Source organism: Cenococcum geophilum (genome assembly GCF_001692895.1).
Source record: "Cenococcum geophilum 1.58 unplaced genomic scaffold K441scaffold_32, whole genome shotgun sequence".
In the NCBI taxonomy this organism is placed as follows: Eukaryota; Fungi; Ascomycota; class Dothideomycetes; order Gloniales; family Gloniaceae; genus Cenococcum; species Cenococcum geophilum.
The window spans coordinates 287264-308528 of NW_027137590.1; the positions used below are offsets into that span (position 1 = coordinate 287264).

At 47.0% G+C, this 21265-nt stretch overlaps 5 protein-coding genes across 5 annotated transcripts; 4 read left to right on the forward strand and 1 right to left on the reverse strand.

Moving 5' to 3' along the window:
* The first annotated feature begins 458 nt into the window (after positions 1-458).
* K441DRAFT_663000 (6-phosphogluconolactonase) lies at positions 459-1908 on the forward strand. Its single transcript, XM_067649130.1, has one exon. It carries the CDS (start codon positions 868-870, stop codon positions 1654-1656), a length of 789 nt encoding a protein of 262 aa, XP_067501879.1. The 5' UTR covers positions 459-867; the 3' UTR covers positions 1657-1908.
* Positions 1909-2240: 332 nt separating this feature from the next.
* Positions 2241-3229, forward strand: K441DRAFT_688338 (putative phosphomannomutase; the record flags this gene model as incomplete). The annotated part of the gene is made up of 4 exons (XM_067652175.1): positions 2241-2342; positions 2526-2588; positions 2619-3075; positions 3126-3229. 4 exons carry the CDS (start codon positions 2241-2243, stop codon positions 3227-3229), a joined length of 726 nt encoding a protein of 241 aa, XP_067501880.1.
* A 573-nt stretch (positions 3230-3802) lies between these two features.
* On the reverse strand, positions 3803-4612 carry K441DRAFT_678926 (uncharacterized protein; the record flags this gene model as incomplete). Its single annotated transcript, XM_067651205.1, has 3 exons — positions 3803-3994; positions 4043-4389; positions 4447-4612. The coding sequence occupies 3 exons, from the start codon at positions 4610-4612 to the stop codon at positions 3803-3805; spliced, it is 705 nt and encodes a 234-aa protein (XP_067501881.1).
* Positions 4613-11944: 7332 nt separating this feature from the next.
* K441DRAFT_678927 (uncharacterized protein) lies at positions 11945-13801 on the forward strand (the record flags this gene model as incomplete). Its single annotated transcript, XM_067651206.1, has 2 exons — positions 11945-12025; positions 12092-13801. 2 exons carry the CDS (start codon positions 11945-11947, stop codon positions 13799-13801), a joined length of 1791 nt encoding a protein of 596 aa, XP_067501882.1.
* A 1953-nt stretch (positions 13802-15754) lies between these two features.
* K441DRAFT_688340 (uncharacterized protein) lies at positions 15755-17791 on the forward strand (the record flags this gene model as incomplete). The annotated part of the gene is made up of 3 exons (XM_067652176.1): positions 15755-16073; positions 16234-16490; positions 16571-17791. The coding sequence occupies 3 exons, from the start codon at positions 15755-15757 to the stop codon at positions 17789-17791; spliced, it is 1797 nt and encodes a 598-aa protein (XP_067501883.1).
* Between the last annotated feature and the right edge of the window lie 3474 nt (positions 17792-21265).

The window sequence follows — 21265 nt, forward strand, 5'->3', positions numbered from 1 at the left end:
CCCAAATAACCACTTTAACAGGATGCAACGCCTGAATAACAGATTCGAAAGCCATTGTGGCATTAAGAGCGGCAGAAGACTAGCTGAGTGCGGGCTATAGCCTAGCGCTAGAGGTGGTCGAAATCAAGTTTCCTGTCCGTCGTATACAGGAAGGTTGTGTGACAGTGGGTTTTATTGTGGAGTCTAAGTGATGGATGTGAAAGCAGAACAGTGCTTTATTTCTTAATTTGTTGGCGTCCTACTTTATCGATAAGGTGATGGGTCCGTGCATGCAACACCAAAAGTTCGTTCAATCTAGGGTTCCTCATTGGCTGGGGCCTTATCGATAACGTTGCGCCATAATTGACGGGTTAAGGGATACTCGTGTAGAGATCGCCCTTGTAGTCTAAGAGTCACGTGCGCGGCCAATCTCAATTCCGACCCAAAACCTGTCAAAATCTAACCAAGAATCGCGATAAAAGTAAGCCATGGCCTGATCATCGAGTTTGCCGGCATCATTTCTCATGGTGCTATGCTTTTCTGGTTTCAGCAATTAGCACAGTTAAAATCAAAACGTGCTTAAGGGTGGTCGCAAGCAGAATAATTCCAATCAATCGGGTATTTGGCAATCTGGCTATCTCCAAACTTAACGCCCGCAATTTGGCCAGAGAAGGCCCGCCGTCATTGATTGATTACTACAGCAGACCCAGCCTTTTCTCAGACTTCGTTGATCCTCATCCTATCTCATTCTTTGCAACTGACAAGCTAGGCTTCATCAAATCTTACTCCACCTCCGGCGCTTCCAGCCTCATTATTCGCAATCTAATCTCCTAGCCCCACCAACCTATCATCACGCCCCTCCTGCTCTCACCACCATTCATCGCCACCATGGGAAAACCTCCGAATCTCTACGCTTACCCGGACACAGACGAGCTCGCTCAAAACCTCCGAACCTTCGTTCTCGATGCACAGAATAATGCTTTCGAACGCCATAACATATTCCGGGTCGGAGTGTCTGGTGGTTCGCTCCCCAAGATCCTCGCGAAAGCGCTCCTCGAGAAGACCAATGGCGACGGCGTGCTTGACTTCAACAAGTGGGAGGTTTTCTTTGCCGATGAGCGCGCCGTCCCGCTCGACCATGAAGACAGCAATTACAGGCTGGTGAAGGAGGAGCTTCTGGATAAAATACCAGCTGAGCTGGGCAAACCTACCGTCTACCCGATCGATGATAAATATCTGGATGACATTCAAGAGATGGCAGATCAGTACGAGCAGACACTGGTCAAGTGCTTTGCAGCAAGAGACAGTGTCAGAGTACCCATGTTTGACCTACTCCTCCTCGGTTGCGGTCCCGATGGTCATACTTGCAGTCTGTTCCCCGGCTCTCCCCTCCTCAGAGAAGCCGAAGCCTGGGTCTTACCCATCAGCGATTCACCCAAACCACCACCAAAACGAATTACCCTGTCACTTCCCGTAGCATCCCACGGTATCAAGATTGGGTTTGTGGCTACCGGAGGGGGAAAGAAGGAAATCATGAAGCAAATCTTCGATACAGAGGAAGGACGCCAGCTACCCTGCGGCCTAATCAACGAATCTGCGCAGGACAGAGCTAGTTGGTTCGTCGACTATCCTGCAGTGGAAGGGGTCTCATTTCCAAGCCGACGAGGCAGCCTCTAGGTCCGGGAGCACGGCTCGATAACCAAAGACACTTCAGGCGAAGAAAGTGGTTGTGATCTGGGCGTAATTTCGGTATTATGTGCTATTGCGATGGATATCCACTATGTTCTTTTTGGACGATTACAACCTTAGCGCAAGCTTCGGTGGACCTCTCGCTTTGAGTCAGAGCATTCTGCTGTAGTAGAACTTTATATAGATTTGACGAAAATGAATCTCGTTAAGCTACATAACCAGGGTGCCATGAAACTTGTGGGTACGTGTCGCAACCAACTTACCGATATGGACCAGTTCATCACATTTTGAACCAGAAAATCTTCCCAATAATTGCAAGACGGGTATAACCTGAGAACTTTGTTGGCCCCTCGACCACACAATGGAGTTAAGCCAAGATCTGGAAAAACCGTACTTTCTCCACCCCGAATGAGGTTCTTCTGCTAGTGGATACGAGCTCCCACCGCTCTTTTTCCCCCACAACACAACGAATATTATTTCCCACAACTGAAAAGGTATCAGTTAAAGCAATCCAATTGACCTGTGAAAGCCAATTGTCACCTCCTATCGCACACAAACAGCAATCCGCAGTCATGACCCAAGCAGGAAGCGTCTACCCTCCCCTCGAGGCCCGTCCGATGAAAAATACAATCTGCCTCTTCGACGTCGATAAGACCCTGGTTCCAGCGAGACGGGCATGTGCCTTTCCATTCATGCCCGGCACTCGACAGAACCCATTCACGACATACTCCCTCTCCAATTTACAGAGTCTGCAAAGAAAGTCTCACCATCCCCCCAAAAAGACTCGCCCACATCCCTTGCCCCCTCCCTCTCTCCCCCAAGAAGTCCCAAAAGTCCCAACTAGCACCTCCGTCTAGACTGCCTCGCTAGAAATGCAATCCCTCCTCTCCCATCTTCACCACAAATGCGCTATCGGCTACGTCAGTGGTTCCAACCTCGCCAAACAGTAGGAGCAGCTCAGCACACCCTCCGCCCCCGTGACCTCCCTCTTCGACTTCTGCTTTGCCGAAAACGGCCTCGCGGCCTTCAAAATGGGCGTCCCCCTCTCTAGCACCTCCTTCATCGACTGGATCGGCGAGACAAAGTATAAGGCGCTTATCAACTGGGTGCTGAAATATATTGCCGACTTGGATATTCCCGTGAAGCGGGGCACGTTTGTGGAGTTCCGGAGTGGTATGGTGAATATTTCGCCAATTGGACGAAATGCAGGTAACGTGGAGAGGGACGAGTTCCAGCGGTATGATAAGGAGCATGGGATCAGGAAGACGATGGTGGAGGCGTTGAAGAGGCAGTTTCCGGACTTGGGGTTGACGTATTCGATTGGGGGCCAGATTTCTTTCGATGCTTTTCCGGTTGGGTGGGATGAGACGTATTGTTTGAGGCATGTGGAGGCCGAGAAGGAGAGGAGTGGGTTGGTTTATGATAAGATTCATTTCTTTGGGGATATGACTCAGAAGGGGGGGACGATCATGAGCTCTACGAGGATGAGAGGACGATTGGGCATACGGTAGCGAATCCGGAGGATACGATGAGACAGCCGAAGGAGTTGTTCGATTTATAGGAGATGGAGGACTGGTCGGAAAGAAGAGTGGACGAGTATTAATGAGATCGAAAGGGTTTAAAGGTGCGAAATAGGAATGCTGCTTTTTGTGGTAAAAGATAGAAGTGATGGACTGCATACTGGTGTGGTTTTCACGGAAAGGTTCTGATGCATTAGAAATCTAGAATGGCTCGAAAACGCCTGACACGGCATTCGCAGCAGGATCTCTAGGAGGTAACTGTTACTAGGCTCCTAGTAGATAGATAATAGGGAGCAAAAGGACAGAAACAAATTATAAATAGGACAGTGATTGGCGTTAGGATTGACCGGTTTGATTGGTGGGCTCTTATCGATACCGTAACGACCAATTCTGACGGATAGCAACAGCAGTTATAAAATACCTGTCTACCTACGGAATACGCGCTGAAGAGCTACCGTATTCCTTTGCTCTACCCCTTATTAGGTAGCCCTACTTTCTTCAAGGAGCTTTAAAAGACCCATAACTAACCGGAGAGCCTCAACTCTTTAGACAGGTTTGCGAAGGTCAAATAGCTCTGAGCGGCGAAGATATAGATCTCGGCTTAATGGCTTATTTTAGCAAAGCTCCTCTATATAGGTGCGGTATAGAGTAGCAGTAGCGAGTTGTAGATAAGTTCCTTGCATACAGAGAACAAATGCTTTATAACTATCCCGTCCTGGTTCTTGAGTGTATATCGTAATCCCTTGTCCTAAGATTTGCAATGCTTGCTGAGCGATAGGATCTATCTTATAATCCGAATCCCATGCCTAGATTTTACTATTAGATTCTGGTTATAACTGAAGAGTTAAACTTACTATGAGCGTGGCAATCGGAAGCATTTTTGTACAATCCACTGGATGAATAATCCCTTCGCAGCTTATCGCACATTTAATACCGCCAGGCTGAATTGTGAATGTCATGCTTGATCTCCTTCTATATGTCCACGTAATACGAGTTCTTTTCATCTCAACAGAGTATGTCAGCTCTTCAATAAAATTCCATAGAATCCTTGAAGAGTATTCCGTATTATCAGACCACGATGCATGGGAAATTTCAATGAAGAACGGGCGGAAAGGATGTTGTCGAAAGCATAAGTTGTATTTAAAATCTTCTAAATCGGCCTCTGTTGGCTGAGCAATCTCTTCCGCAAGCTGCTGAAAGACTATATAAAAATTAGCGCCTTGCACGCAGTACCCGAGAAATAGCAGAATGAAGTTACTTTTGTCTTTATCGGTAGGTAGATATGCGGGACCAACAAGCTTTACTGCCGGTACTTTAAGCTGTTGAGCTACTCTGAGGGCCTTAAGGTGATTGATACTCCATCTTTTTGATGATTGAAGTAGTAGAGAGGACCTAGGCTCCGGCAGCTCTGATGAGGAGGCCATAAGGAGCCGTATAAAGGTGGAGGTTAAGATTGCCTAAGGACTTTGCGCCCGAGGCAGTCTACAGGGAAGCTGTCGCGGGAAGGATTGGCAGCGTAATGGAGATGGTGTCGGAGGATGTATATCCGATGACCGTGGCTGCGCCTGTTGATTCAAGTGTATAGTTGATGTGAACGGGGAGAGGCACTTGAGGATCTGGCTGTGAATTAAAGCTGTCTTCGACGGTTGCAACGGAGCTCCTAAGCGTATGGGAAATTTGCATGGTGTTGATGATATGGTTGATTTTGGAGGAGATGAAGATATGATTGTCTTACCTTTTTCTTTTCTGATTCATAGAAGTTTTATACGATGATAGAGATTGGAATGTTAGATAGCAGAGGCCGAGATGCATTACATGTTGCCTAGAAGCTCTGACCATGCCTTTCCAAGGTTTGCCGTACATAGGCTGTGCCCAGGAAGCGTTGTGCTCTCCAAGCTAACTAAATATTCCGGCCGAAGTGCCAGGCGCCCGGGCAGACTTACTTCAGCAACGTGACAAGTCGAATTGCGCACTTAGCTTCGCAAGCGATTTTTCGAAGGCTCAAAGTGTCCTTCGTGCTGATTACTCTCTTACCCTTGAGCAGGTTTTTGTGTCCATCGAAACCTTAACTTTCTTGAATACGTGGTGCCGTTAAACGCCAAGAACAATTTTTGTTCAACGCTAAATATTTTAGGACAACCGCCTATTGGGCCGACATATACGCACGTGAGTGGTCGAGTATATGTAGGGCGATTGACTCAGCATGCTCAGACCAAGAAACAGATGAATATCCGCTGCGCGGATAATCGAATATCCGCAAGCTAACCTATTCGATCGATCCATCTGTTTCTTGGTCTGAGCCACTTTGGTAAGCTTTTGGAAGCCGAGCCGGTCTGTTTATATAAGGTAAACCATTAACTTTAATGAAATTAATGTAAGTAACCGCCACGTCTATTATCCTGTTAATACCTACATTAGAATTACCTTAATCAGCTCTCTAATTAATGGATTTTCTAGAACCAACTACCAGCTATAGGCGCATCTAAAAGGCGTTGAAGAAACCCCTCTATTTTGTCTAGCAGGAGCCAGTCTTCTTAAGCTTTTAATAATAAACTACCCTCTCTATTAACCAATACCGCTAGAGGATTAAGAGATATAGCGGATATAGTGCCCGAGGGCATCAGCCGTCTTATTCTACCCCTATTATCTCCCCTATTGTCTCCCCTATTATCTCCCCTATCGCTATTTATAGCTTAATAGCGGTCCTTAATAGCCTACTCACTACTGCTAAACTATATAGATCCCCAAGAGAATAAAAAAGCAGGAGTTAATAAAATACCCGCAATATCCGTAATATCTGCTAAGAAGATATCCGCTACAGAGAAGGTCTGGGTAATTGTTAACTGTCTTAGGCTATAGCGGATATCTATAGGAGACCTAGCGCTTAAATGGATTATAATAGCTAAAGGTTTACGTAAGGCACTAAAGAAAAAAAAAGTAAGGGAGCTCCTTAATAAACTCCTAGAGGATGCTAATATTCTAGATATCTATACTAAAGAGATAGAGAAGCGCGGCATAGTAGGTGCTAGTGTTACTCTTATTATCTAGGGAGAGCTTAAAGAGCTAAGGGAGAAAGAGTTACTATTTGGTAGCTTTGACCAATATGCGGATATTAAGCAGCTTAACCTTAGGCAGTGCTATTAAGCCGTAAAGACTTACGCATCTATACTAGAGTATATAATTATAGTATGTTAAGAGGGTTAACGCAAATATTCTTTATATAAAGGCCGTGCGGTTCTAATAGCTTCTACGCTTATATTTGGCCTTTTACAAAACTCCGTAAACTATATCCTATAGCTGTTAGGGATATATCTCTAAGCTAACGGCGTTAAGCGCTGCGTACTTTCTGTGCTCTATGGGCTTAGATTAATTAATAGTTATATTATTTTAAACTAGTAGAAGGAGCGGATAGCCTAGGAATTAAGGTTTAGCCTATAATCTCCGCGGTGTAGGTATATACTAACCTATATATAGGTAAAAATCCGCTTAATGGGTGCAGCTTCTAATACTATTATTATTTATAATAACTTCAACTACCTCTAATAAGTTTAGTATTAAATACTTAGGGATACTAGGACGTTCTATTTGCGTATAACTGGCAAGCTTATCTTTAGTGTAAGTATACCTAATAGTGGGCTTTAATAGAGCATGCTTTGTATAGATATTCTAATTAAGTTCTTGGATATTATAGAGGCTCTAGGTAATTTATAAGATAAGATATAAAAGTAGATCTTAACAGCTTTAATCTATAAAGCTATTATAGAGGCGTACCTAGGCCTTAATATATTACTTAGCAAAAACCCGCGGTTTAAATATCTACGTATGCCTTCTATTAATGTAATACCCGCTACGCGGACGTTTAGGTTTAACCTAGAACCTATTATAACTAGAGAGGCTTCTATATCTAAAACCTATAAGGTACTAAATAATATTTTTCTCTATTAAATAAATCTATAACGTACTAATAAAGTATTTAAGGAGCGACTATTTCTAATCTATAGTAATTAAAAGACCGTAAAGCTTATTTGGTTATGTTAGGGAGAACGTACTAAGTTAATATCCGCCTATAATAGCCTATATTAGGCTCTGCCTATTTTAGCTCTTTGGCACCTAAAGCTAAACTACCTATATATGGTTATATAGTATTACTATAGTGGCAAGCAATTAGCCTAAGAGTACTCTATGCTGTATACCTATATAAACTACCTAGGTTAAAGAAATATCCCAGCTAAGTGCGCGCCGTTTTATTATATGGAGGAGCTAATTCTCCATAGCTTCGACGCTCGTATTATAGCGTTACTCTATACTTAGATTAAGAAGTCTTATAACACTAAGTCGCCTATAGATATTAAGCGGTACCTTAAAAGCCTATCTCCGTAACGTCTATTAGTAGTAGTTAAGGATATCCGCACAGCGGTTTTTAGTTAGGAAGTCTCTTAGGCGGCCAACTATACTAGCTAGCCTACGGAACCATGGTAAAAGGGTTACCTTAAGTAGGCTAGCAGTGCTGTATTCTTATAAATACTTTCTAAGCCTGCTAATGCAGAGTTTCTAACGCACGTCTGCTTTTTATAACTGGTAGAGACGTATAAGGTCCTTAAGTACGCCATTAAGCTTGCGGATATTGGCCTACTTAGCTGTATACTCCCCCGTATTTATATCTATTTTGTAAGTAATTAAAATAAGAACTATCTACTAGAGATGTTACGTTTCTTCCAGTTAACTTTAATAGATGCTTATTTCCCTAAGCTCTAGTAAGCTATCCTAGTAAATAGTTTAGTAAATATCCGCGGTAAATAGGATAGTCACTACTTAATAGATCTTAACAACGAGCTACTTAATAGGGAGCTAAAGCAGCTTATGTATACTTGTGGCAATTTAATATTTAACCTAGACTTACTCTTCCGCTGGAGCATTTATATAACTAATTATATAGGGCTACTACGTGTAAAGTTTAAGATTACGTTTAGCGAACGGATGTCTACTTAATATACTGTTAAATCTCCTATAGCGGATATTTAATCGCTTGCTAATGCGATTGCTAAAGGTTCTATTATCCGCCATTAGGTATAGCGAGTAAAGATAAAAGCGCCGCCTCTACTATAACTAGGTATTAAACAACTTAATTAATTTGCCCTTAATGAGTTTAATTTACGGCTAGGTAGTAATCTTTCTGCCGTATTTAATAAGCTTAATCTCTATAACAATAATAATAAGCTAGATGGCTTTGTACTCCCTACTAACTTTACTTAAACCTAGCTTTAACCTATATATAAGTTGCTTAATAAGTAATATAAGATATTAGCTATAAGCTATTACTATAACCGTTTAATATCCGCTATAGTTAGTAGCACTAGTATATATTCCCAAGTAATTAATATTATTAATTAATTAATCTATTTAGTTCCTAGGCCGCGCTTACTAGGGGTATAGGGTATAAGGGGAAGGGGGGGCGTTATCCTAATAGATATTAGCTACTATAGTTATAATATCCGCTTAGCGGATATAAGGTAAACTTACCTAATATTAGCTAACCCCGCCTAATATTAACTAACCTTGCCTAATATTAGCCCGCTATATACTAATTGGCGTTGCCGTTAATTTCCTATAGTGCTCTTTATATATATTTACCTCTATTTAATTACGCTAACCGCCTTTGCGGTACTAATAAAGATATATCTAACTAGTGGGTTATTGGCGGTATAGATATATCTAACGGCTAGTATAAGGGTAATAATAGAGGAGTAGGAGCTAGAGACCTAAGAGTTGGTAAAGGTATAGGTATATCCTCTTTCTGAGTTATTAGTAAGAGGTCTATAGCTAACTGTTAACTAGCCTACGATATATTAGCGCTATAGTGAGGCGCTGATTGCCACGGCGCTAATATTTTAAATCTCCTATCTAAAACCTGCGAAGCCCGTATAAGAGCCTATAATAAGCGCTTATTTACAGCAGCGTGCTGCTTTAATGCTTAGGAAAACCGCTTTAATATCTATATAATTAACCTAGAAGAACCTAAGAGTTACCCTATTTCTTTCTGTTTCTACTTTTATTCCTTATTTACTAAAAGCTTAATAAGGGACGGAAGCTCCTCACTAAGGATATTAGGATCCTACTTAGGCATTGCTTGCCTTAATAATGCCGTATCTAGAACCCACCCTATATTATAGAGGCGATAAAGCTGCTTATCCGGTATAATATAATTAACTATAGGCGTCTATAATATATCCTAATACCTAGCCTCTGCCTATTGCGTAAACCACTTCTATATATTGCTTAATATAGGCTTCTAGCGGGTTTTTATAATATCCGCACTATGGCTAGTATAAATATCGTACTCGCAATCCATAAATATTACTAGGTTATAGTTACTGTAATATAAGTCTTTACTAATAGTAGACTGTGGGTCTCTATAGTATATAAGTTATATTACTTATAAGCATACCTAATCCTTATTAACTAGCCGCCATAGGGTAAATGGCAGTTTACTACGCAACTGCGTATTAGTTAACCGCTTCTTTAGGTATAGGGTTAGTACAATAAGCTCTTTAGGTAGGCGTACTATAGAACTACTAGGGCTTAACCTATACCCGCTTCTTATATTTACCAACTACTTAGTACTAATTGACGCTATAGATAAAGCATCGCCCGTAATATCCACAGTCTCTGCGTTTTGTTGCCCGCGGATATTATTGCGCAGCGCGCTTGCGCGAAGATCGCCTATACACTAAGGTTGTATATGCTTAGAACCACCTAATTTATTATAAGGACCCCGCCAGCGGCTCTTAACTATAAAGATTACTTTGCCTAAGAGGCCTTCTCCTCGGCCTGCCTGGCTAAACCGCTATACTAGTATATTATAGGATTTATGGCGAGGTATTCTATATTAGATTAAACGGTAGATATCTAGGATATCTGTACTATGTGCTACTGCATCTAATATAACAAAAATTCGAATTTAAGATATTAGGCGCGCGTATTTGGCGTATAAGCGGTCTTTATTAATATCCGCAAGCGTTATATAGTAGCTCTACACCGCTTCTCTAGCAATAGCAGCATTATAGCCGTGATGGATTAACTAGCTGCGAATAGTATTACGACAGGCAGCTATCTACTCCTTAGAATTAAAGAAGATAATCGTCTTTAGAATTAGCTGAAGTTAATTAAACTGTTAGCGGTATATCTGCTATATGGATATTAAGTGGCTTTTTAATTACTCGCCTTCTCCTTAGTTACTATTACTAGCAGTATATAAATATACTAGAGTAGTAGTAATAGTAAAGTAAAGAGCTTGAAAGTTCTTCTTCTCTGGCGCGGTTATAACCCTCTATATAATCTTTAGCTCCGGCTAATTAATTAGGGTTTTAATAACTTATATATTAGGTTTAAACCTAGCTAGCTTATATATAGTCCGAAACATAGATAGGTCTAGTGTTATGGTATATACAAACTAAGGCTTATTAACTAAGACTAAACGTACTTTAAAGAGTTATGTGTACGCTATACAGAAGGTCTCTCCTTAATTAGCAAGTAGGTGTACTTTATTAACCACTATAAAGGCAATATGGGAACGAAATATTAGGTCTATTAGAACCTTATATAGCTTATTACTAACTAAAAGCTCTAGGGAGATAAGGATATATATATAGCTGCCTATACGGATATCCTTAATTAGCTTAGCGGATATTGTTTTCTCCTATATATAAACAGGTTGAATATAAGGTAGCTTTATAATCTTTTTTACTTACTCTAACCTAATCGCGTTAAGTGGAAGAAGAATAATAATAACTGCATTAGGTATAAGACATAGTAGTGCTTATATTATTATACTCTTGCTAAAAGACGTTTTTGCCACAAGTATAAGATCTCGCCACTTAAATATCAGCACCCTTAGGGCCTCGAGCTGCTCCGTATAACCGCGGTATGGATATATCTCCGCAATAGCTTTATCTAGCTTACTTATTTAAAGTTTATAAGAGCTGCTTATAAGCTAGGGTAGCTTCCTCCATAGGCTATATAGCCGTAGAGACCACTAGGGATCTATTTTAATATAATCCCTAGCCTATTACGTACTGCTAGCTTATTAATCTACTTAACTAGCTTATAGTTTGCGACCTCTTTACCTTATTTGCTTTAATGGAGGCATTAGTAGATAGCGCTTAAAAGTAGTAGAGGGAGAATAGAGGGTTAGATAAAGGCAGGGAGGACTTAAATACGTTATAATAGATAGATCTTAATAGGTTTTAATTATTAGATTATGGATATAATAGATAGAAAGTAGGTAGTTAAGATTAACGCGTCGTTAGTGCGGATATTACTAATTATTTACTTTAGCAAACCGCGTTACAGCTATTTTAAAATTAATGTTAGGAATAGGAAGGCGGGGAGACTTCTTACGTAGACTATTTAATTCGCCGGAGCCTAGTGTATAATTAATGGATTTTTTAAGCTGCCTAAACTTGTTGTAAGAATAAGAAGTAAATATCCGTAATATCAGCCATGCGGATATCGCGATGTGCTTTATAAACGTCGGCCAAAGTGTCTCAGACCACACAGGGACAGATGGCCTAAACTGGTTTAGTGCCATCGGGCCGGATTTATCCGGCGTCCCATGTGGTCTGAGCATGCTGAGACAAGTAGGGTGAGCCACACGTGACAAAACTACGTGCTACGATCGCCAAGATCACGTGTCTCTAACGTCGATTAACTCCACAAAGTGAAAAACAGTAAACAACACATCCAGGGTTTCGAACATCATGCCTCTACCATCCCTGAGGCCTAACCTTAGACCCAAAAATAATCCTGAAAAGTCCAGAGAGACTGCAAATAGACCCGAGGTGCATAAACCTGCAAACACTGGCAGCTCCTATACTTAGAATAGTGACTAAACATGCGTGATCTAGAAGCTGACCTCATCGACTCGACTTCCTCATCGCGAACCCCCTCAAGACGTTGATTCTCCCTCTCGAAAACGTCAATCGCCGACCCGACTACCTCTACCTTCAGGCACCTCGCAGCGCCCGGGCGATGAAGTGAAGGGGAAGAGCCAGCTCTCCCAAAGGGGAGAGGCTAAAGCAATTGGTGAACGCTTAATATCATATCGAGGAGGGATTGGAGAGACAACACAACAACATGGAGAGTCGAGGTTGGTGTCGCGAGGTCGGGCTCAGATACCCAGTGCTTCTGGATCAGCTACCATGACAGTAGACCGTGCACGGCTTGCAGAGGAGAAGCCTACTCGATCACGACCACAATCCATGTATCAAAAGAGTTCGTTCGAGAGCACCACAGAAACAAAACGGAGGTCTCAAGTGATAGAGCCTGCGGAGGCTCCCAGAAAGACCTCAATGCCACAGCCGTCTGGCATCAGCCGATCGCAGTCCTTACGCAAGCCTACATCTTCGGGGCAGGCGACACGGTCATTCGGCTTACGATCCCACGTGAAGAATTTATCTACTAATGCCACGTCACCTCCTAACTTGGGCATTTCCGAACTCGTAGCTGACACGGAGAAGCACGAAAAATCTTCACTCGGCCCGTCCTCGACGGCTCACGCACGGGACGGGAGTGTCTCCACAGTGGACAGTGAAAATAGCGGGGTCAGGAGCTCACAGCGTATATCAAACATGAAAGCCGGACTTAGGCGTACAGCTAGCACCACTTCTAAACCCGAACGACCGGATAGCTCGGCATCTACAGGCACTACTGACACAGACCCTGCGCTATCTACGTCTAGTACTGTTCGACGTAGAGAGCCCACCAAGGGCGATGGAGGTAGACGTCCGCGACCGGCATTTTCAACGCTTCAGCAGCATTTCACGCCTAAAAAGACTGTCAAGGCCTTAACATCAACGTTTATAAATCCTCCTGCCCAAGATCCGGCGGCCAATGGCACTATGTCTGCAGATGTTATTCGCTTACAAGCTGAACTACTGCAGTTGCATCTTCTGCATGAATCGTCTGCGCAAACTAGCAGGCAATGGGAACTCAGTGCGAAGAGGAAGCTTCACCAGAAATTCGACGAAGTTGCCAGCATGTACCAGATCATGCGAGACAACGAGCGTCAAATTCGAGAACAGGCCAACTTGCGCGCTCTGCAAGACTGGAATAGTGGGGACACGTCTTTCGGGCTTGCTGAAAACATTCAACTGCTCTCAGCGCCTCTTCACGAGCTTCCTGCGTTGGTAGACCCGGGAGGACGATATATGCGCCTGACTGACGACTTTGAGGGGTGGATGAATTGGGTCAGTCGGGTTTGGGAGAAGCGAGAGCGAAGGCTGCAGGAAGGCGGCCGGGACCTGGACTCTGCTGAAGGCCTTGGAGATGCTTGGAAAGCCGAAAATGCAGCCCTAACGCGCAAACTGACCGTGTTCTCGCGGGATCTAGAGACATTGGCTGAGCCGGCAGCAGGCTCGAGTGTAGCTGCGATGGTGAGCTGCTGTCGCCAACTGCTGCGCGGAATGCTGGAAGAGTTGCAGACGATGCAGTCTGTCGAGATGGAGGTGGTGTCACGGGAAAGAGAATGGATTGAGGGGGGCCTTGCAGCTTTGGCAGAAGACATCAGTGCCCATCTTGTTGAGACGCAGGAAGGTAGCGAATCCTGGAGAGACTAGTGTTGATCACCTCTGCTGGTTTTTGGCATTATTTCCGGAGTAGCACTATCTTGGCACTGCGCGATGTGTTGCGTGTAAAACTAATGCAGCCAAGTGTCTTTGCCTGCGTAAAACAAGCTCAAGCCTATTTCGTCAAGAAGCCTCCGAGGATACGAGCAGGTACTCGCTTGCGGTTCAAGATAGGTGAGGGATTTGGAAATCCATCATCGATTTCCCAAGGTGGCAGTTGCTGGAGATTCAGGCCTGCAGATGATATAAAGACTCCGCGTGTTCGCGGTTTCACCCTTGGACTCGATCGCGGTTAGGCCTCCGTGTTGAGCCGCACGCTGGGTGTTGCCAAGATGATGACCTCAGCTGAGGAAATGAAGAATTCAGCCGTTTCATTTGTTCGGTCGGTGCTTTAATCACCACACAGGGCATGAGTAAGCACTAGGCGTACTGGCGCACGCATAGATGGCCTTATCCGGAAATGGGAGTAATCACGAATATCTAGGACTAATTGTCAAGATTGGGTATCTATAGTCAGAACTCGTGTCCGAGACTGTTTCGGCGCCGTTGCCGTGGCGGTGGTAAGGCTGATGGTTCAGAGGGTTAAGAGGGGCTGAGAGGGCTGGGATGGCTGGGATGGGCTGGGATTGGCTGGGTTGGCACACATGGCGGCGGAGAGATGGTCTCAGCCCTAACAAGGTGGAAAGCGAGTGGGCCGCATTGATTGCGTGAATTGAATTGCGCGAGTTGGGTGAGTTGGGTATTCGTGAAGGACAGGTGAAACACGGCAGAAGATATCACTTCGGTGGTCATCCGCGTACTTTTGACGTTCGCGCACGGTCCACCTCTCGCAGGACTTCACCAGCGGAAGGGATAGGCTCTGTTATTCATGATTATGGATGCAAATCGCTAAAAGTTTAAATTCGTATCGGCCCTATGGCGGTTATGTTTACACACCGGGCATAGCACGGCTATTACCTGGCCGTTACTTCGGTGGCCCGCCGCAAAGCAACAGGTCCGCGGATGGCAGGGCGACCGTTACGCATCTAGCGGAATTGGCTTCCACGCTTGTGTTGCTCCGCTCGCCGAACATCGTCCACCAACACCAGGATGCGCCTTTATATGAGCATGTCTCTCGCGTTACTAAAGCCACCATGCTCGTTCGAGAAAGTGCATAAGCTGCGCGCATCAGCACTGCTCTTTCCACGCGACACAGCCCAATCCTAGCGCCTGTCGTGATGTTATTACCAAGCAGCTTTTGTCCGTTGATATGATTACTCAGCCGCCGTTTCCCACCGTCCCTTTTACTCAACTCCTTTCCCTATGGCTGCTCCCTACTGGCCGACATGGCTGTAGTACCGCTCGTTTGATACGACTTTGGCACATTGGCGCATTCGCACCGTCTTCGCGTTGTGCGTCCTCCATCAGCTTCGTTTTTCTGTACATCCTGGCACCCGTCTTTCGAACTACCGCCGCTTGTTTGCCAGCGGTGAACGGGACGGCTTCCTGTCCTACAGCATTTCGGACCCTTGACATTCTTCTAACAGCCGAAGGAACCGCGGACGGCAGTGGCGCAACTCTCCTTTTTAGTCCCGCTTCTATTTCTGCACAGGCGTCTGTCCACTCTAGTCTGACGGCGCTTGGATGCATCAATAAACCGCTAGTTACTCTACTCGGTCATACCATATATTTTATACTGTCAATTTATTTCATACTCTTCCATCCCCGGCGTTTTTCCAACATAATCATCCCCGCCGTCAGCTCAGCTCTTGAAGGTCTTTTCATCGCAGCTTCACCCCGACTTTTTTCAACATTACTAATCCCTCTTAGCACCGCGGGGGGACTTGCTTCGGGCTTCGGAGTTCGTCCGAAATCGAAACCGTTAGTCTTGGCCCGGAATCGCCTCAGGTAGACGAATGGCGGACTGGACAGGTTCCATTTGTCTCTCAAGGGCTGGTGCTACTCATGGAACCTGGCTCGGGAAGGAAAAGGCCTTGGGAAGAAGAAAATACAACCCACGTCCCACCTGCCCGCCCAGCGTCGACTTCTGCGCCGCGCGAGAGTCTAATTCCCCCGCTGCCGCAACGTGCCGACTGGTACGCTCGTGACAGCCAGGATCAGGGTCACAGGAGACTGCCCCCATTATACACCCCCTCATGCGCCGCATCAGCAGAGCATGGCGTAGGCGCATCAAGCTCATCCCAGGCATCGTCTCAATTCTTCGGGCCTGTGGGATTCTTCGATGTCTTTCAACCAAAAAGACAACGACTTCAAGATGGCGAAGGTATGATTCTACCCTTTCATCGTCCTGACTCAGCCGTTCAGCGACAAATGTGCGGTGTGAAGAGCCGCAACGCATAATTGGCATGGATTAGTCGTGCCTCTGTTCGGCTACCTGTTTCAGCATGCGTCCACCATCGTCAGTGGCTAAATCCTGATTACAGAACCATCAATAACCTATCTGAGTGAGCTTGAGTCGAATCAATCTCTACGCCCACTTGTCACTGATGCGCAACACTTTCGATTCGGGGCTGATCCGGCGCCGCATGCAGCAGGGGCAGTGATCTGCTGTAATCCCACCTGCTCAGGCCAAACATGTTCCAAGATTCGTACAGTAGTCCAGAAGCTTGCCTCAGAACTTATCATATTGGATTCAAGGGTTAGATCAATCTTGCACAGTAACACTCAATCGCTCAAAGAGGTAAATTTCCTGCAGAACGCCAACTGCGTGGCTCAAAATGCTCTGATTCGTCAATCATGGTCACTAATATTTCACATCAGACTCCTGAGGTCGAGAGCGTGGGCACTGAGAAATCACTTCAGTGGGCGCTTGATCTTGTGCAATGGACCAATCTCAAATTACAAGATCATACCGAAAGATTAGTCGCACGCGCTCCCGAGCAAGGCCTTTATCAAAGCGAACCGACTTCGGCTGTAGGCCTTTACGAAACCATGAAACGAAGACAAGAGAATATTGATCGCGAAGAACATTCACCCTCGACTAGGCCGCCACCCGGCTCACTGTACGAACTCCCGAGGTTCCCACATCCTGCTAGAATTCCCGAGGATAATCGGAGAAGTCTTTATAGCAGCGACCTCCCATCTATGTCACACTCACCGCATCGTACAGCATCATCAGGCTCAATCTTTATCCCCCCTCAGTCTCCACTGCAGGCCTCACAAACATTACGCAGTGGGATGCTCCCATCACCATCATCAATGAATTTCCCTACTGGACCTAACCTACCACCAATCTCCCCGCCTTCTTCTTCTGTGCAAACTTCTGCTCAAGCAGTCCATTTCCAGGATCTTCAACATCAGGTCAGCATCAAGACGCTAGCATTTCAAACGTTGCAGCGTGAATACGACAGTCTTCTTCAGAAGCTCGAGCGGCAGCGGACCAAGTGCGCAACGCTAGAGAAGAAGTTTGAAGTCAGTGATGTCGAGATCAACACACTAACGGACGAAAGGGAGAAGCTGCAAGCGCAAATCGCCGCGCTCGAATCGCATGTTGAGGAACTCCAAAAAAGTCGCGATGAAGCACGCCGCCAACTCTCCGCTAATGGCGCTCAGTACATGCGCATAATGGAGATGGCAAGCCGACTGCAAGCGCAGGGGGCTGAAGACAAGAAACGCTGGGAGGCAGAAAAAGTCGAATTGGAGCGTAGAATCAAGCTACTGGAGGAGGCGATGGTGACCGGGGGGGAGAGGCCGGACGCACCGCTCACGCAAGCTGCAACTGAACCGTTTCATCCTACATCGGTGAGGCAACCGGCAGCTTCGACTACGACTGCTCCTATGACTCCAACGTTAGCGTCTTCGGCCGAGACAATAGCTGTCCTCCGCGCCGAAATCGCAAGGCTGCGCTCGCGGACCCAATCGCTGGAAACGGCATTGCAGACAATGAAGGATGAGAGCATCTCCATTCAGGCTGCAGCTCAAACGCTGGTTGGCTCGGGCCGCAAGGTCAAAGACGCGGTGGATACTGTGCTTGGGGAATGAATTCGCTTGAGTTGTAGTCTGATATGCCAAGTCTTTTTATATGAAATCACGAATGTTGCATAACATCTAGTCAGCTCACTCTGCTGACTACAAACGATGTCTTAAGACGCGAGAGCATCTGACGGAACTGCGTCCCGGTTTCTCCGCCACTTTCGCGATCAGATACCAGAGACCTCTGGTTCGTGTCACGTCGGTGCGAAGATGCAGATATTTCCAATCCATTACGAGCCGCGCCTCCCCGCAAGCCACCAATACATCTACCTCTCCAGTCCAGCTTACATGTCGCGGCTCTCAGCTGGGAAAGTGGGCCTTATGCATCCTCAACCCCGAGATATGCTCGCCTTCGCCACCATCGCCCACCTCGGGCCCGTATTCCGCCGACATGTCATTCCTCTTGTTTTTGCTCTTTGCCGCGGCAAAGGGCACAGCTTATCCGCCACCATGGTCCGATCCCGCTTGAGGGTCAAGCAATATCTTCCGCGGATGCGGGGAGCGGGTTAGCGCGGAAGGAAGGCTCTTGCTCCCTCCAATGTTGTTCTGATTTGTGACATGCATTTGATATCGATAGCATTTACTCTTGCGGCGAGCGGCAGCGTGTGGTCAGGCAGCTGCCAGCCAATGCTTTGTTCTTTTGTTTTTAGGGGACGGAGCGGCGAGCATAGCGGATACCTTTCCTTCTCCTTCACTGTAACACCATCTCGCTCCTCTTGACCTACAATATTCCATGTAGCGTCCCGTGGGGTGGGTGGGTGCGCGACGTGGATACGGTGACGCCTCTAACTCGCCCGCCTATTTTTGGTCTAGTTTTATGTTTTTCCTAGTAGCAGTTTCGACACAGCATGGAGAGGCTAGTTTAGCATGGGCAGCGCATGGGGCAGTGGCACTTCGCAAGCATCTAAAACACGTTATAGAGATTCGACATAGACATAAGAAAGCTTATGACTTTGGATGTGCAGATGGCCTGCTTCTGGCTAGCGTTGGCGCGCGGGCTGGCGGGCTATCCCAAAGCGGCAACTCAAAGTCGCCAGCAGTGACAAACTGCCTTACAGCAACCTTACACAGGCTTGCACCAACCCAACACGCGCCACCACCGCGGCGCTCTCTTTCGCGGCTCGAAATAGAATGCTGTGCGGGCCATGCATGCGTGACGTAAAGGACGGAGGAGCAGGAACTGATGGCGAAGTTTTTTCTGCCTGCGCAGCGGATCCCGAGCGAGCGTGAGCGAGGCCCGCATGACAAATCTGGTTCTCTGGGCCGCGCCGGCGGCGGTCGTATGCCTGCACGCGCGTGGACGGCCGTTCGCCGCATCTTATATTGACGGCTGCCATATCACCGCATGCGGTTGAAAAAACACGGCATAGTTTCCGCTGCACTGCGACAGTAACGGTCTTGCAGCATATGATCAGCACGTAATCAGCAGATATGGGATTTCTCGGCAAGGTGGGACTGCATGCACAATTTTCTTTTCTAAATTTTTTTTCTTATTCGTACATTAACAGCTATTTTTATCCTACCTGTTACAGTACAAGTAGGTGCCGTGCAAGACTTGCAACCCTAGCAGCGGACGAGAAAAATGCAAAAGCCTGCCCAGTGCCATCGCCCCGTTTCCGTGCGATCTTCTCCCACCCGCGCCGGGGACCCCTCGTGAGAAACTGTGGTGGAGAATGTGATTAGAAGCACCCGAACGCGCTCACGACGGTTGGTATTTTCGCAGCTGCATACGTTAGCACATGGCTCGTCCAAACACCACCCATCGTCTCGAACAACGGCAAAGAGACCCCTTCTGTCTCGCCGAAATGAAGGAGGGGAAAGGGGTCGAGTGGGGTATGGTTGGGTAGACAACTCACATCCAAACTAACAACGCGACTACTCATCCTGCTCTGGTCGCGCATCACGCCGACCAACCCCTCGCTCTCTTGAAACAAGCCGCTCTTCAAACTAATCACGATAAACTGCATCCCCGGCCCCGCGTGCTCCTTTACGTACTTAGCCACCCTAGACACATTGACGTTGTCCAGCGCGGCGTCGACCTCGTCCAGCACGAAAAACGGACTCGGCTGGAACGAGTGGATGGCAAACAGCAGCGCCAGCGCCGCGATCGTCTTCTCGCCGCCAGAGAGGTGCTCCATGTCGCGGAACCGCTTGAGCGGCGGCATGGCGTGGTATTTCAGCCCGCTCAGGAACGGCTCGGCCGAGTCCTCGGTGTCCAGGTACGCCTGCCCGCCCATCGGGAACTGTGCGCTGCGCGTCAGCTCGCGGTACGTCGTGCCGATCTGCTCCGCGATGTGCGAGAAGGCCTTTTGGAAGAGGGTTAGCCGCTGCGTTTTCACGTCTTCGAAGGCGTCTTTGGCTCGTTTGGCTGCCCGGCGTGCGGCGTCGAATTCTTTTTCGGTGGATTTCAGCCGCGTCAGCACGGTTTCGAGGCGCTCGATCGCGCGCATGTTGGGCGACATTTTGTCTAGGGCACTGCTGAGGTTGGAGATGGTTTCGAGGAGCATGGCTTCGCGCTGGGGGGATGGATCCTGTGGGTAGCGTTAGTTTCTAGCTCGTAAAGTTGGGTCAGGGTGTAGCCCAGGGGAAAGGAAGGGACGGAAGGGAGTGGAGATCAGGCACACATTTTCCAGTTCCTCGTCCAGCTCGTCGAAATCGACCTCGATGCCATAGTCCTGCACCTCGGCCACCTGCAGCGTCGCATCCGGGTCCTCGTCCACGTCCATGTCGCCCTGGTCCTCCCCTAGCATGTTGTCCAGCGGCAGCGAGCTGAGCGGTTTCGAGCCCTGCTCAAACGGGATCTTGATCTCGTCGATCTTGCATTTGCGCAATAGCGCGTAGCGGCCGGCAGAGTTGCGCTGGACCTCGGCTTCGAGGGCCGCGACGGCGCGCAGGACGCCTTCGACAGACTTGTTGCGCTTGGCGAGCTCGCGGCGCTGCTCGCCCACGACGTCGGATTTCTGCGTCGCTTTCTCTTGCTGCGTGGTCAGCGCTGCTTTGAACGAGTCGAGCTCGGCCGAAAGCACGTCCAGGCTATCTTGCATGGTGTCTTTCTCGGCGCGCAGCGAGACGATTAGGTCTTCGTCGCGCTGTGACTGCTCCTCGAGCGCCCTGATGCGGTCGTTTGTCGCTTGCAGCCGGTTGGTCTCGAAGCTCAGCTGGTTCTCGAGCCGGCTGCGCTGTTTCGTGAACTCGAGTCTCTTCTCGGCGGCGTTTTGCTGCAGAGATCCTTGCTGGGCTTCGTAGTCCCGGATGTTTTCGTAGCCCAGACGCTGGCAGAATGCCGCGAACACTTCGTCCTCGACTCTGCTCACCGAGTCCTGGAAGGTTTTGAGAGTGCTCTTTAGCCGTTCCAGTCGCTGTGATAACTCCTGGTATTTCGGCTGCGTTTCTTGGAATTGATTCCTTGCGAATGCATGCTCTTTCTTCTTGCTTTGGATGTTGCGGTCTAGAGCTTTCACTTCGTCCTGGGCGAAGTTTAGG